Source organism: Vipera ursinii (assembly GCF_947247035.1).
Source record: "Vipera ursinii genome assembly, chromosome: Z".
NCBI lineage: Eukaryota > Metazoa > Chordata > Lepidosauria > Squamata > Viperidae > Vipera > Vipera ursinii.
The window spans coordinates 93,954,912-93,967,970 of NC_139517.1; the positions used below are offsets into that span (position 1 = coordinate 93,954,912).

Sequence of the window (13,059 nt, forward strand, 5' to 3'; positions counted from 1 at the left end):
AAAAGTGGTACAATGGGTGAAAAGGTTGAAAAACCCTGTCCTAGAGTAATACGGTAGCTTTTTGAGAAGGGTGTGAACAACAGTCTCCTACAAAGTGGCTAGATTCACTCTTTCCCACAAAAGAAATGTTCCCCACTGCATGTATCCAACCATGTGCTCCCTCCCTGGAGGCCTTATACAATTATGAGGGGCATGAATCTATAACACACAGCCCAATTTACAGCTAAAGGGAAAGCTGATTAAGCACTAATCAAATTATTTGAAATGAAAAATACATAAAATAGCAAAAGAATAGTGGCAATCTTAACATGATCAAAGAAGCTTGCTAGGAACAAATCTTGGCAGAGATTTGCCGTAATGAAATACCAATGTGATTGATTTGTAATGGTATTCAAAATATATGAAAGCAAACAACATCACAGCAACTTTTGCATAGATAGTTTGCATGCTTGTAATAGTAAAAATGCAATGATTCTTTACCATTCTGCTTAATCTAGAACATCTGTTTTGAAACTAATAATTATAATTATTATTATATTTGTATCCCACTTTTAAAATATATAACATACTTAATACTCTTGCCTCCTCTTTTCTCCACATCAACCCTGTGAGAGAGGATAAGAGAGAACAATTTCTAAATGTGCTAGCTCAACATAACCCAGTCAGCTTTCATTCCTAAGGCAGGCTTTCTTCACAGTTCCTAGTTACTGAATCACTACACTAAACAGGCTCTCTAGTTATGGAACAATCTTATGCCAAGCAATAACATACAGAAATTAATCTCCATTCTGGTTTGTACCTAAAAGGTAATCAAATAACCAGCTTCATTTTTCAAAAAAAAAAATTATAGACCAGTGCCTTAGCATAAAGGCTGCTCCAATCACATATGGACAAATCAGCCTTTGGTCAAACTGGAGTCTCCATTTACACTTGCTATACTAGATTTGGTCTGGTGCCAAGTATATTTCCTGAACAACTCACATAAATTCAAACATTCTGGTTTTCTGTAATAAATGTTCAATAAACCAAAGCACAGAATGGCATAACATTGTTTGAAAATTCTTTGCTAATACTTTTCTACTTTGCTTTTTAAGTTTTTCTTAGAACAGCAGGATTCAAATACCAACCTCCTGGGTGGGATCAGGTGCACCCAGATATATAAATAGGCTTCCACACCTTTCTTGTTCACACTGAAATTGAACTGTTGCTCTAAGAAGCAAGAGGGCAGAAAAGGTAAGGTTATTGCTGCTTGCGTAGTCAAGGCCCTGTTAAAATATTTTATGCTTATGAGTCAGGTTATTTATTAATAAGCAGAGGTAACAAGTAGAGCAGAGATGATGACATTTAGATAATCCTAACATTCTTTTTGACAGGAAAAAAATCCATTTTTAAACAGACCTTTGCAAGTACACTAAGTATTTTTACAGCCAAGATACATTATTTTCAGTTATTTGCTTTCTCCTTCTAGCCTGCCAACAGTCTTTCATTTACTGTGCTTTGATTTCCTGTTTGACAAGGGCAAAGCCATTTCATAATTTTTAAGGCTGTACTTGTTTTTGAAAGGGAACAGCTTCTGTATTGTACAAAATTGGACTTTGATATCTTTTCATGTTTCTTAGAAAGTTTGGAGGAAAAGGAGATTTTTCTTTATACAGTTTTTCCCCATTTTCTTTCCATTCATATTTTTCTTGCTACTACTATCAAACCCTAATCTTCCAGTCTCTAAACTCTCACCATCTATTAAGCCTAACCATAGATCATACTGGCTAGGCATAATGGGACTGCCTTATAAAAATGTCACTATGGCATACTCAGGTAGACATAGATATTTAGACAGACACACGTATATACACACACCTACTTTTAATTCTCCTATGGCTTCAAAAATTAGATACTGTATCCTGGCATCTTACCTTACTTTATTCCTCCTTCTAATCATCTCCATTTTCATTTTATTGATATATATATGTTACTATACTATAGTTATCTCATTAAATTTTAATCCAAAGCATGCTTATTCAAAGTTAAAATCTACTATTTATAGCAATTTTGTTTCCTAAAAACATAATTGTTCTCCCTAATGTATCTGAAGCCAATCCCTCTGTATTATAGTTAAATCTACTTACAAGTTAGTGAATTGGATTTAGATGTAATCATGGCTACAATAGATCTAAAGCAATATTCCAGTTTATAGATTTCAGATCCCCAAATCCTTCAGCCAGCTATCAAAGTATTAGACTACAATACTTTTGGTATCAATAAGATAATTTATACTTAGCTAGGGACCCACTGATTTCCATGAGTTTTATTTTGAGCTTCACTAAGTTTATATCCATTCCAATGTGCTAAATACAAAAGCTCAGAATTAGCATTTTGTTACCATGTTCCTGAAGGCAGCAATGCTGATGAGAATAATGCTAAAGACTGATTTTGAAAGTGGCATGGTCCTTAGTAACTTTTACAGTATTCAAAAGTATCAGGCTTGAACTCAATTTGGCAAAGAGAGTAGGGAAATGTAACCTCCCCGTGACTTATAAATTGTTTAGCAATCTAAAAGATTAGAGATGCTGAACTCTTATAGAATCAACGTTCAGCATCTTGCGTGTGTGCTATTTCTAATAATCAATATTTTAAGTTAGCTAATTATGCAATTAGATTAAAATAAAGTAAATCTTCCTGAAAACAGCCTGGGGTAAATCTAGATAAGATCACCCTAGAAAACAGAAATCAGTCTTCCATCATGAGGCTTTGTAAAAATGTTGGATTTAATCCGTGAACAAATGGCAAAAAGCTGGTGGTCACTTGCGGAATTGTCATCTAATGCATTTAAGAAAAGACTGGTCTAGATCAAAACACAAAATGCAAAGCCACACTCGCATGCACGTGAGAGTGAAGTCGGTTTTAAATGTGTTTATATTTATTTATTTATTTATTTATTTATTTATTTATTTATTTATTTATTTATTTATTTATTTATTTGATTTGATTTGTATACCGCCCTTCTCCCTAAGGACTCAGGGCGGTGAACAGTGAAATAAATGTCAAAATGCACAAAGACAAAAATGAAAATTATTTATTTATTTATTTATTTATTTATTTTAATTCCATTTATATCCCGCCCTTCTCCGAAGACTCAGGGCGGCTTACAAGCTTAGCAGTAGCCTTCATTCTATGTATATGCCTGCTTATTAGGGCTTCACACACACACATCAGCGGCATTATTACAAAGTCAGCTTAATTGCCCCCAACAATCTGGGTCCTCATTTTACCTACCTCGGAAGGATGGAAGGCTGAGTCAACCTTGAGCCTGGTGGGATGCGAACCTGCACTAATTGCAGGCAGCTGGTGTTACTTAAGGAGGCATTAGCCCACTGCTCCACCAAGGCTCTTAATTAAGCCCTACTGCCCAAATGTAGAAGCTAAGTTAAAACCACAATTAAAATTAAACCCGTCAGACCAGACCGGATTGCTTAAATAGATATGTTTTTAGATCGCGTCGGAAGGAGCGAAGGTCGGGAGCCATCCGGAGCTCAACCGGTAAATGGTTCCATAGGTCAGGCGCGCCCACAGAGAACGCTCTCCCCCTGGGAGCCACCAAGCGATTGATGGAGGAAATTCCCTGATAAATATTATAAAATGTTTTGCGTTCATTAGTATAACATGTATCAAATATTCCATTCTTAATAATGTTTTGCTTTACTATCAACTAATAGTAAATTCAGCAGTAATTCAGAGAAAAATTCAGAGAAAAAGAAGCAAGAGAGAAATTAAGCCTTGAAACCTGTCTCTGCCCTTACTCTTGGGAAAGGAGTTTGTTCCTTTACGGTGCTTATTTCAATGCAGGAATTTTTAAAGGATTTTCATTCACTGTACATGACTTCCTCCTATAATTAATATTATTGCAGATTCTATAGTAGAAATACATTGAAAAACCTGACTTTTACATTCTTGTTGAAAGTATATATAAGCTTCTCTACATAGCTTACAAGTGGTAATGTCAAAGTACATTTATCTAGACTGTAAATATGTAGTTTTTCCTGTATTTCATAGCTGCTATCAAGAGATTATTCAGATTTTTTGCAGCTCTTAGTATATATCATACTAAGGCAAGGTTTGCTTTTAACTTAGTATAACTAGTGAACTCAACATTTAATAAATGGTTAAGGAAACTTAATTTTGGAGTGAATCTCAGCTTAGACTGATGTTTGAATCCGATCTGTAGTTCAAGTGTAACACTCACTAGTTGTGAGTACTCTTTTCAGCATTCAAGCCCTATTCCCCAATAGGTACAACATGAGAGGAAGGAAGGAAGGAAGGAAGGAAGGAAGGAAGGAAGGAAGGAAGGAAGGAAGGAAGGAAGGAAGGAAGGAAGGAAGGAAGGAAGGAAGGAAGGAAGGAAGGAAAACATACTTGGGAGGACATTCATTAACTTCAACAGTGCTCAGCACCGAAGAAGCACATATAGGCTTGTGTTGTAAATTTGCCTAAGTAGTTCCTCACTAAATAGAGAAATTCTACACCAGTGCATGGCATTTAAAGCATCTTTTCTTTCTTATGTTTTGCTACTAATGTTTTTTTTTTCTTGTGGTATTTTGTTCCATTGCCTTTCAAGCATTCCAAGACTGTTGTTTTTCCCCCCCGCTCCTTAGATTTAACAATGGAAAAAAACATAGCCTCCATCCTGATCTTGGTTCTTGCTGTCTTGAATACCCTGGCTAAAGAAACTACAACTAAAGATGAAAGAAAAGACCCAAAAGAACCCAAAGAGACCCATCCTAAACTTCCACAGACTCTGTCAAGGGGTAAAACCGTGGTAGCTGAACTTGATGAAAAGCTGTGTATTTTATGCTGATCATCTTCTCAGTTGTTAATCAGGCCTGCTTATTTTTAGAAAGTGATTTCTGGAATTATTTATCACAGTGATTTTCCTTCACATAATTTTCAACTGAAATAATTTAAAATCAATTTTTAAAAGCCCAGTATTCTTAACAAATGTTTGACCAGTTTATAACATTGTTTCTCAACCTCAGCAACTTTAAAAACGTGGACTTCAATTCCCAGAATTCCCTAGCCTACATATCTTAAAGTTGCTGAAGTTGAGAAACACTAATCTAAAACATGGAAAAAATCTTATGTCTCAGTGTGGACAATGTAAAGTGGAAATAAAGCTATTATAAGGATCTGGTGACTTAGGAATATAATCTGAGGAATATATAGATATTTATACATACTATTTGAAAGTAAGTTCTATTACATTTAATGAGGTTTTAATTAATTGAATAATTTGCTATGTTGGCTAGAGCTGGCAGGAACTGGGGCATGTGATCAAAGGGTAGTGTTTCTAATCTTGACAACTTTAAGATATGTCAATTCCCAGAATGCCAAAGAAAAGTAGATATTGCACAAACAGCATCCTTTTAAAAAATGAATGAAAGTAGTAATCATTAATCAGTCTTGGGTGGGAGTTAACAGCCTTTACAGATGATAATTTTTAGAACTTATAAGTCATTCTATGTTTATCAGCTTCTGAATTCATATTAATAAATGAATTCAAAAAATGCTTGCTGTTAATCCTTATTATCAAAAATAGTTTCCTAAAACATGGGGTAATGCTTGGATTAAGAAGTGCATTGTGTGATAGATCTACTACAATATTTGTGCAGATTTGAATGAAGTTATATATTTAAGACTTCTTCAACAATGACATATTTAAACTAAATTCCATTTGTCATTTATCTTCAGGCTGGGGTGATAAACTAATCTGGACTCAGACTTATGAAGAAGCTCTTTTTAAATCCAAAACAAGGTAAAGTGTTCCCTTTTGCAAGTGCTTTTCATTGTTTTATGAAAAATTATTTGACTTCCAATATGAGACATTAATAAAATATTTCTTTTAGTATATTTCAATGATACTGTGAATTACCATTGTATCACTCTTTCTTTCTTCATTTACTGTCTTTAAAACTTATGGAAAAGAACTTGCTTTCATTTTTCCCACCTGGAAAAATAACAACTATTTAGGGAAATTCTTAGGGATGGGTTGCCGTATGATCTTGCCTTAACCTTTTTTTCTTCCACAATAAAATCACCATTACACCAGTCTTCAGCTTTCTGGAGTTTCCACATTTCAGTTAAATCCAAAAAAATTACGTGATGAGGAAATTCCTCTTGGAATTTGGAGCTTCTATGGCTTGCAAAGAAACAGGAAACAGACTTCACAGTTATAGACAGAAGTGATTAAATAGCACTATAGAACTTGCCACTTCTTTGAACAGTAAAGTCATCTCACAAAACCACAAAAGAAATGCTAAAGAAATTCTAAAGCACTCTGGGAATAAGATAGAAATGCAGAAACATCTTTTGCAGGAGAAGAAATTTAGGAAAAAACGTGTTTCAGCACGATGTTTGATTAAAAATTAAGCACAGACCTGAGATCCCTTCCAGATACATTCTAATTTTCATCTCCCCCAATCAACATAATCCATTGGCTATGCCAACCGCACTGAGGGAAATTGTAGGGCAATACAATGGGATGTGCTTAGTTTGGAAAATTTAGGTAACTGAAATTCTATTATGGATCTCTTTTTCTTTCACAGCAATAAGCCTATAATGATCATTCACCACTTAGAAGAGTGCCCTCATAGTCAAGGTACTGTTGTTTCTAACAAATGAAATGTTCATCCGAACTAGGAAAGCTCCTTCCTTCCATCAGAAGGTTTTTTTTAATGACCTGGAAAAGCAGCCTGTTTTAACTTAGTTATTAAATTAATTTGAATACAAGGTTTTGTAGTAGCCATAATCATAATTAGAAATGAAGTGCTATGATTTGTAAAGAACAATATTAATCCTGTTCATATATAAAAAAGAAAAGAAATCCAAGTTTTAGAATCCAAAGACAATTATTGTGATAGTTCTAAGTATTTTTTCTTAAAATAATTTTTCATGCTTTATTCCTATAGTATCCTACGTGTGTGATTTTGAGTCACTTTTTGACTGGACTAGTCCCTGCAGTTTTCTTTGCAAGATTTCAGAAGTGGTTTGCCATTGCCTATTTCCTAGGGCTGAGAATGAGTGACTGGCCTAAGGTGACCCAGCTGGCTTTGTGCCTAATGCAGGCCTAGAACTCGCAGTCTTCCAATTTCTAGCCTGATGCCTAAACTATTATACAAAATTATTATTATTATTATTATTATTATTATTATTATTATTATTGTTGTTGTTGTTGTTGTTGTTGTTGTTGTTATTATTATTATTATTATTATTATTATTATTATTATTATTATTATTATTATTAATTTTATTTGTATACCGCCCTTCTCCCGAAGCACTCAGGGCAGTGAACAGGGCAGTACATGTTGAAAGACAAAATACAAAAATTAAAAGAGATTAAACAAAATGCCCACAACTCTTACAATAAGTTAAAACACATTAAAAATATGTTTAAACACATTAATAAAACCCAACCCCATCCCATCAGGCCAGGCCAGCTTGTTCGAAGAGGTAAGTCTTTAGATCACGCCGGAAGGAGTGGAGGTCAGGCGCCATCCGGAGCTCAACCGGAAGATGGTTCCATAAATCCAGCGCGCCCACAAAGAACGCCCTCCCCCTGGGGGCCACCAGTCGACATTCTTTGACCGGTGGCACCCTGAGCAGGCCCTCTCTGTGGGAGCGTACTGGGCGGAGGGAAGTTGACGCCGGCCGCAGGTGCTCCCTAAGGTATTCCAGACTCATGCCATGTAGGGCTTTGTAGGTCATTACCAACACCTTGAATCTCACCTGGAAGACAACTGGAAGCCAATGCAGCTCGCGGAGCACAGGTGTAACTTGGGAGTATCGGGAAACTCCCAACACAACTCTTGAGGCTGCATTCTGTACCAGCCCCATGTAGAGAGAGGTTTTCCTGTATAGTATTACTGTTTCATTTTACAATGAGATATACCAGTCATTATTATAATTTACAGGTTTGGTTTGATTTGTACTATCAACAGATATATGACATTTGTTCTATTTTTTAAAAAAATAGCTTTTATAATTGTTATTCTGTTTTAGCGCTGAAGAAGGCATTTGCTGAAAACAAAGATATACAGAAATTGGCAGGAAGCTTTATTCTTATCAATCTTATTGTAAGTTTTCAGATGATGTTTGAATTATTATATCTGGATATTTATCTAATGGTATGTTAATCTATTTTACACAAGGTATTTTACCAAAATGAAAATGACCTGCAAATAATTTGAGAAAATGGAAGCTATTACTTTAGTAAAATTTACAAGCACATAGGTTGCCTTGATTTTCTGAGTAAGGAATTCAGTTCATAAAAGTATATTAATAAATGATAATCTTATAGTAATTCACAATATGTAGTTTCAGTAATATTGTTGCTTGCATGAATACCTATAGTAAAAATATTATGAACAAAACATGATGGGAAAGTCTCAACTTTCTCCAGTTGCTATATAAATTATATTGGCTGGAGGATTATGGCAGATGAAGTTGGTTGAAGAATATGGAGATTTATTCACAGCATCAAGTTGATCTAAACTCTTGAATATCTTGAGATTAAAATTCTAACTGTGAATCTTGTGCAACATTGCAATAGTTGCACCTAGTCTTTCTCTCCCAAATCTCTAACTATATTGAGGATAATTGTTGGGGGTTTTTGTTGGCATGAGAAAGAGATGAGAAACTGCAGCTTAAATGATAGATAGGAATATCAATATCTTTTTTCTAATTCTAGTATGAAACTACAGATAAACATCTTGCACCAGATGGTCAATATGTACCCAGAATTATGTTTGTAGGTGAGTCTTTAGAAGTTGAAAATATTTACTTGAAAAACTGGTATTGAGCTAATAAAAATAGTCTCAACAAATATTTATTATGCTAACAAATTTTGTTCACTATTCAGTATGAATGTGGAAAAACTAGATAGCAGAATCACATTCAGGTGACGTTATTTGCAAAGTCTTTTCCCTACCTGGTATCATCTGAGTGTTTTGACATCATACTCCTCAGTATACACTAATTCATAATATACGTCTAATTAGGAATCTGTACTTCAGATGTTGATGGTAGGAAAAATATGAATGGCTAGTTTTATAGACTGTTGCATCTTACCTTGTCTCTAGATCCTACACTGACTATTAGAGCAGATATTACTGGAAGATATTCCAACCGTCTCTATGCTTATGAGCCTCAAGATATTCTACTGTGTAAGTAATTCCTGTTTCATATCCCAGCTTTCAGCAGATTTAGCAAAGAAAAATCCATTTGACTTACAGTATGCTATAAGCAAATATTGGAATACATCATTAGAATTCTATCACCAAAATAAAATCCATTAATTTGACATCATTTCATTTTATGTGTTGCAGACAAGAAAAAACTAGTAAGGTGTACAACCTTAATCAGTAATAATTACCTTTGGAGTTAATATATGTGCAGAATCTGTGCATAAAATCAGTATTGGCCTTACAATCATTATTGACTCCTGGCAACTACATAAAAAAGCCCATTCTTGGCAAGATTTTCAGAAGATAATTTGTTGTTCCCTTCTTCACAGACTGAGAGACAGATGTAAAGTCACCTAGCTGGCTTTTGGGTGTAAGGCAGGACTACAACTGGTGTCCCCCCCCCTCTCCAAGCCCAGCTCCTTAACCACTAGATAGGTGTTTGTCAACCTTGGCAACTTGAAGATTTGTGGACGTCAACTCCCAGAATTCCCCAATCAGATTTGAACTTCATTATCTTCACTTTAAGCCACTTTAGGCCAAAGTGGTTTTCATATGTAGGATGACACAGCTACATTATCACAAGCAATTGGCCTCTGCCCTTTCTCTCTAAGTAGCAGACATGAACCACCTATGGCCTTAGAAGCAGGTAGGTTTTGGTGTTTGTTTTTTTTTGCAATCTGTTAAGTCCCTTCCTTCTACTGGCCTTGAACACTGAGAAGAAAGTTCCAAAGTTGTTCACCCCTGGTACTTAATGCTTACTGATTTTACAAAACAGTTTGTTATTATAAAAGTTATTGGGACATTTTAAAAGATGTAGAAGTTCTGAAAACATGGTTTATAAGTATTTATTTGAAAAGATGTTATAAAAATTCATATATTTGCTAACTTTAGAACTTATTTTTAACTTACTTTAGCTCATCCATATCTACATGATTCAGTCACACACTATGTTACAGCATATAGTGTGGTGTTCACTTCCAATATTGTTCCATGACCATATTGATCCAAAGCAGAACAGTTAAAACTTCGCTGACTTAAAAATGTTTACCAATCAAGGAAGATTATAATTCATAGAAGTGGACCAATGGTTATAAGTGAAAACCAGTCTAAAGTTTTCATCCGGAGAATTTAGCCATGTTGCACATTTAATTATGACTCTGTATGATATGAATATTGGCTGGCACTAGTGATAGGCAACTTCTGCCTTCTGTGGTGTCTTGAGGGCTATACTACAAAGCATTGTGCCCATTCCCCCTTTTGGGAGTTGGATAAAGTTTCTGAACTACCATTGTGCCATACCAGAAACAAGCCCCAGCTTGGTGTAATGGTTAAAGGACTGGATTAGAAATGGAGACATTGTGTTCCTCCATTAGTCAGAGAAGGTGGTTGGGTAACTTTGGCCAGTTCACCCCTCTTTTAGTCCGACCCATTTGAAATGGCGAATATAGGAACAGTAGTGTATGAGTTGTACAAAATAAAAGTGGGGGACTGTAGTCAAGAAATTAAAAGACGCTTGCTCCTCGGGAGGAAAGCCATGGCAAATCTAGACAGCACAGTAAAAAGCAGAGACATCACCCTGTCAACAAAAGTGCGTATAGTCAAGGCTATGGTCTTCCCAGTTGCAATGTATGGCAGTGAAAGTTGGACCATAAGAAAGGCTGAGTGCAAAAGAATTGAGGCCTTTGAACTCTGGTGCTGGAGAAGACTCCTGCGAGTCCCTTGGACTGCAAGGCGATCAAACCGGTCAGTCCTAGAGGAGATCAACCCTGACTGCTCTTTAGAAGGCCAGATCCTGAAGCTAAAACTCAAATACTTTGGCCACCTAATGAGGAGGAAGGACTCACTGGAGAAGAGCCTAATGCTGGGAAAGATTGAGGGCAATAGAAGAAGGGGACGACAGAGAATGAGGTGGCTGGATGGAGTCAGTGAAGCAGTAGGCGTGAGCTTAAATGGACTCCAGAAGATGGTAGAGGACAGGAAAGCCTGGAGGAACATTGTCCATAGGGTCGCGATGGGTCGGACACGACTTCGCAACTAACAACAACAACAACATGAATCTGAAGATTAAATAAAGATACCCATACAAGTAGTGCTGGACTTTAGGGAATTTCTGAACTGTTCTATATCACTCCACTGCAATATGCAGGTTACTATGCAAGTCACCAATCATTTCTAAATAAAGCATTTGTATTTGAAAAAAATCAAAAGTAGCTCATCATAATTAATACAATCCAATTTAATCAAATTAAGAATCTGACTTTCTACAATAAACATGCTGTAAATGCTCATGCTATTTAAATCAATTTAAGGTGTGGTTTTTGTTTTTGCAGCTTGTTTAATTCAAGCTGGTATCTATAAAATTGTTTAATAGGATATGACGTTTTGTTTCTTAAAAAATAATGACTCCAAGTTATTTATTCCTAGTGTATTCAAATATGCAGAAAGCTCTGATTCTGCTAAAGACTGAATTGTGAAGAAAGAAAAGTGACCTACTCTCAGATCTTCTGTTCCTGACAGTCCAAATATGCTTATTTTTCTTCCCAAAATGAAGACAGTATGTACTTTGGATCTGCATGGTGTATGGTTTGCTAATATGCTACCTTTTAATACTACAACTATGTTATATTCACTTGTAATGTTATGACATGAAGTATTGATTGCTTTTATAAAATAAAACTAAAGTATGCTAAATCACAATTACATCTTTACATCCATATTACATCTTTACCAAACAAGAATCTCCCACATTATCATTTTTAAATCATCTGTAAGTTTCTTAGTCAAAAGTAATACCCAGGTAAAATATCTGAAAGAGGTGAGAATGAAAATCAGAAAATGAAGTATATAAAATTATAAATATCAAAGTGTATTTGGATCAATTCTTGGTGTCTTCAGTCTGGGTGAGAAAAAAATATATGTAAAAATTTGAAGATCAATATCTATCAATGCAATGTACCAAAATTGTGATTTGACTGCATTTTGCAAACCACTTCTATTATGAGGAATAAACACATGAATTTAATTAACTAAACAACTAAGTGAAGTGAAACAGGTATTTTCCATTCATCTGTGAAGCCGTTGCCTCAGTATCTCAGTCTCAATTTACCTAAAATCTTTTAAATAGTTAATGGTTGACTTGCTATTTATATTACACATTGAAATGTATAATCAAAACCCTGTAACTAAAGCACAGTCATCTATTAAATATTAGCCTAATGTGTTTAAGTATTAATATTGGAAATTGCCTTCCTGAAATCATGGGACCCAGGCAGGATAGCAACCTTTCAATTAATACACAAATGAAATTTGTCAGTCAACTGTCAAGTTATAGCTTGCCAGAAACACAGAAGACAAAAATATTTGTATGTACATAAAAGGTTCGTATATATTTTTAGCTCAGCATGCTGCATAAGTCACATAAAATATAGTGGTTTATTTAACAATCTAATGCAGACATGTCAAACACAAGGCCCGGGAGCCGGATCCGGCCCGTGAAGTGGTTTCATGCGACCCGCGAAGCCATCCTAGAAACAGTGAGGGAACGGCCCCTACTGCCTTGGCCCTGGCCCAGAGACCCTCCTCCTGCCAGAGACCCTCAGATCTGTCCCACTCCTGCCCAGGCCCCCATAGGCACCCTTGATGTGAACGATGTAGAGCTGGCCACGCCCACCCAGTAGGCCATATGCACTCTAGCCATGCCCACCCAGTAGGCCATGCCCACCCAGTAGGCCATGCCCACCCGGCCCCTTGAGGGCAACCGCAATGCTGATGCGGCCCTCAATGAAATTGAGTTTGACACCCCTGATCTAATGTATTGTGAAGTGTG

At 35.8% G+C, this 13,059-nt stretch overlaps 1 protein-coding gene across 1 annotated transcript; it reads left to right on the forward strand.

The window, feature by feature from the left end:
* The first annotated feature begins 1,195 nt into the window (after positions 1-1,195).
* AGR2 (anterior gradient 2, protein disulphide isomerase family member) lies at positions 1,196-12,546 on the forward strand. The gene is made up of 8 exons (XM_083379094.1): positions 1,196-1,233; positions 4,650-4,802; positions 5,743-5,806; positions 6,597-6,649; positions 8,050-8,123; positions 8,738-8,801; positions 9,129-9,212; positions 11,658-12,546. Exons 2-8 carry the CDS (start codon positions 4,658-4,660, stop codon positions 11,705-11,707), a joined length of 534 nt encoding a protein of 177 aa, XP_083235220.1. The 5' UTR covers positions 1,196-1,233; positions 4,650-4,657; the 3' UTR covers positions 11,708-12,546.
* The last annotated feature ends 513 nt before the right edge of the window (positions 12,547-13,059 follow it).

Excerpts from the sequence above, each read along its gene's own strand:
- AGR2 (XM_083379094.1), top strand. The coding sequence starts at position 4,658 with ATGGAAAAAAACATAGCCTCCATCCTGATCTTGGTTCTTGCTGTCTTG. Across the intron at positions 4,803-5,742 it reads TCCACAGACTCTGTCAAGGG|GCTGGGGTGATAAACTAATC; the intron begins GTAAAACCGTGG and ends ATTTATCTTCAG. Across the intron at positions 8,802-9,128 it reads ACCCAGAATTATGTTTGTAG|ATCCTACACTGACTATTAGA; the intron begins GTGAGTCTTTAG and ends CCTTGTCTCTAG.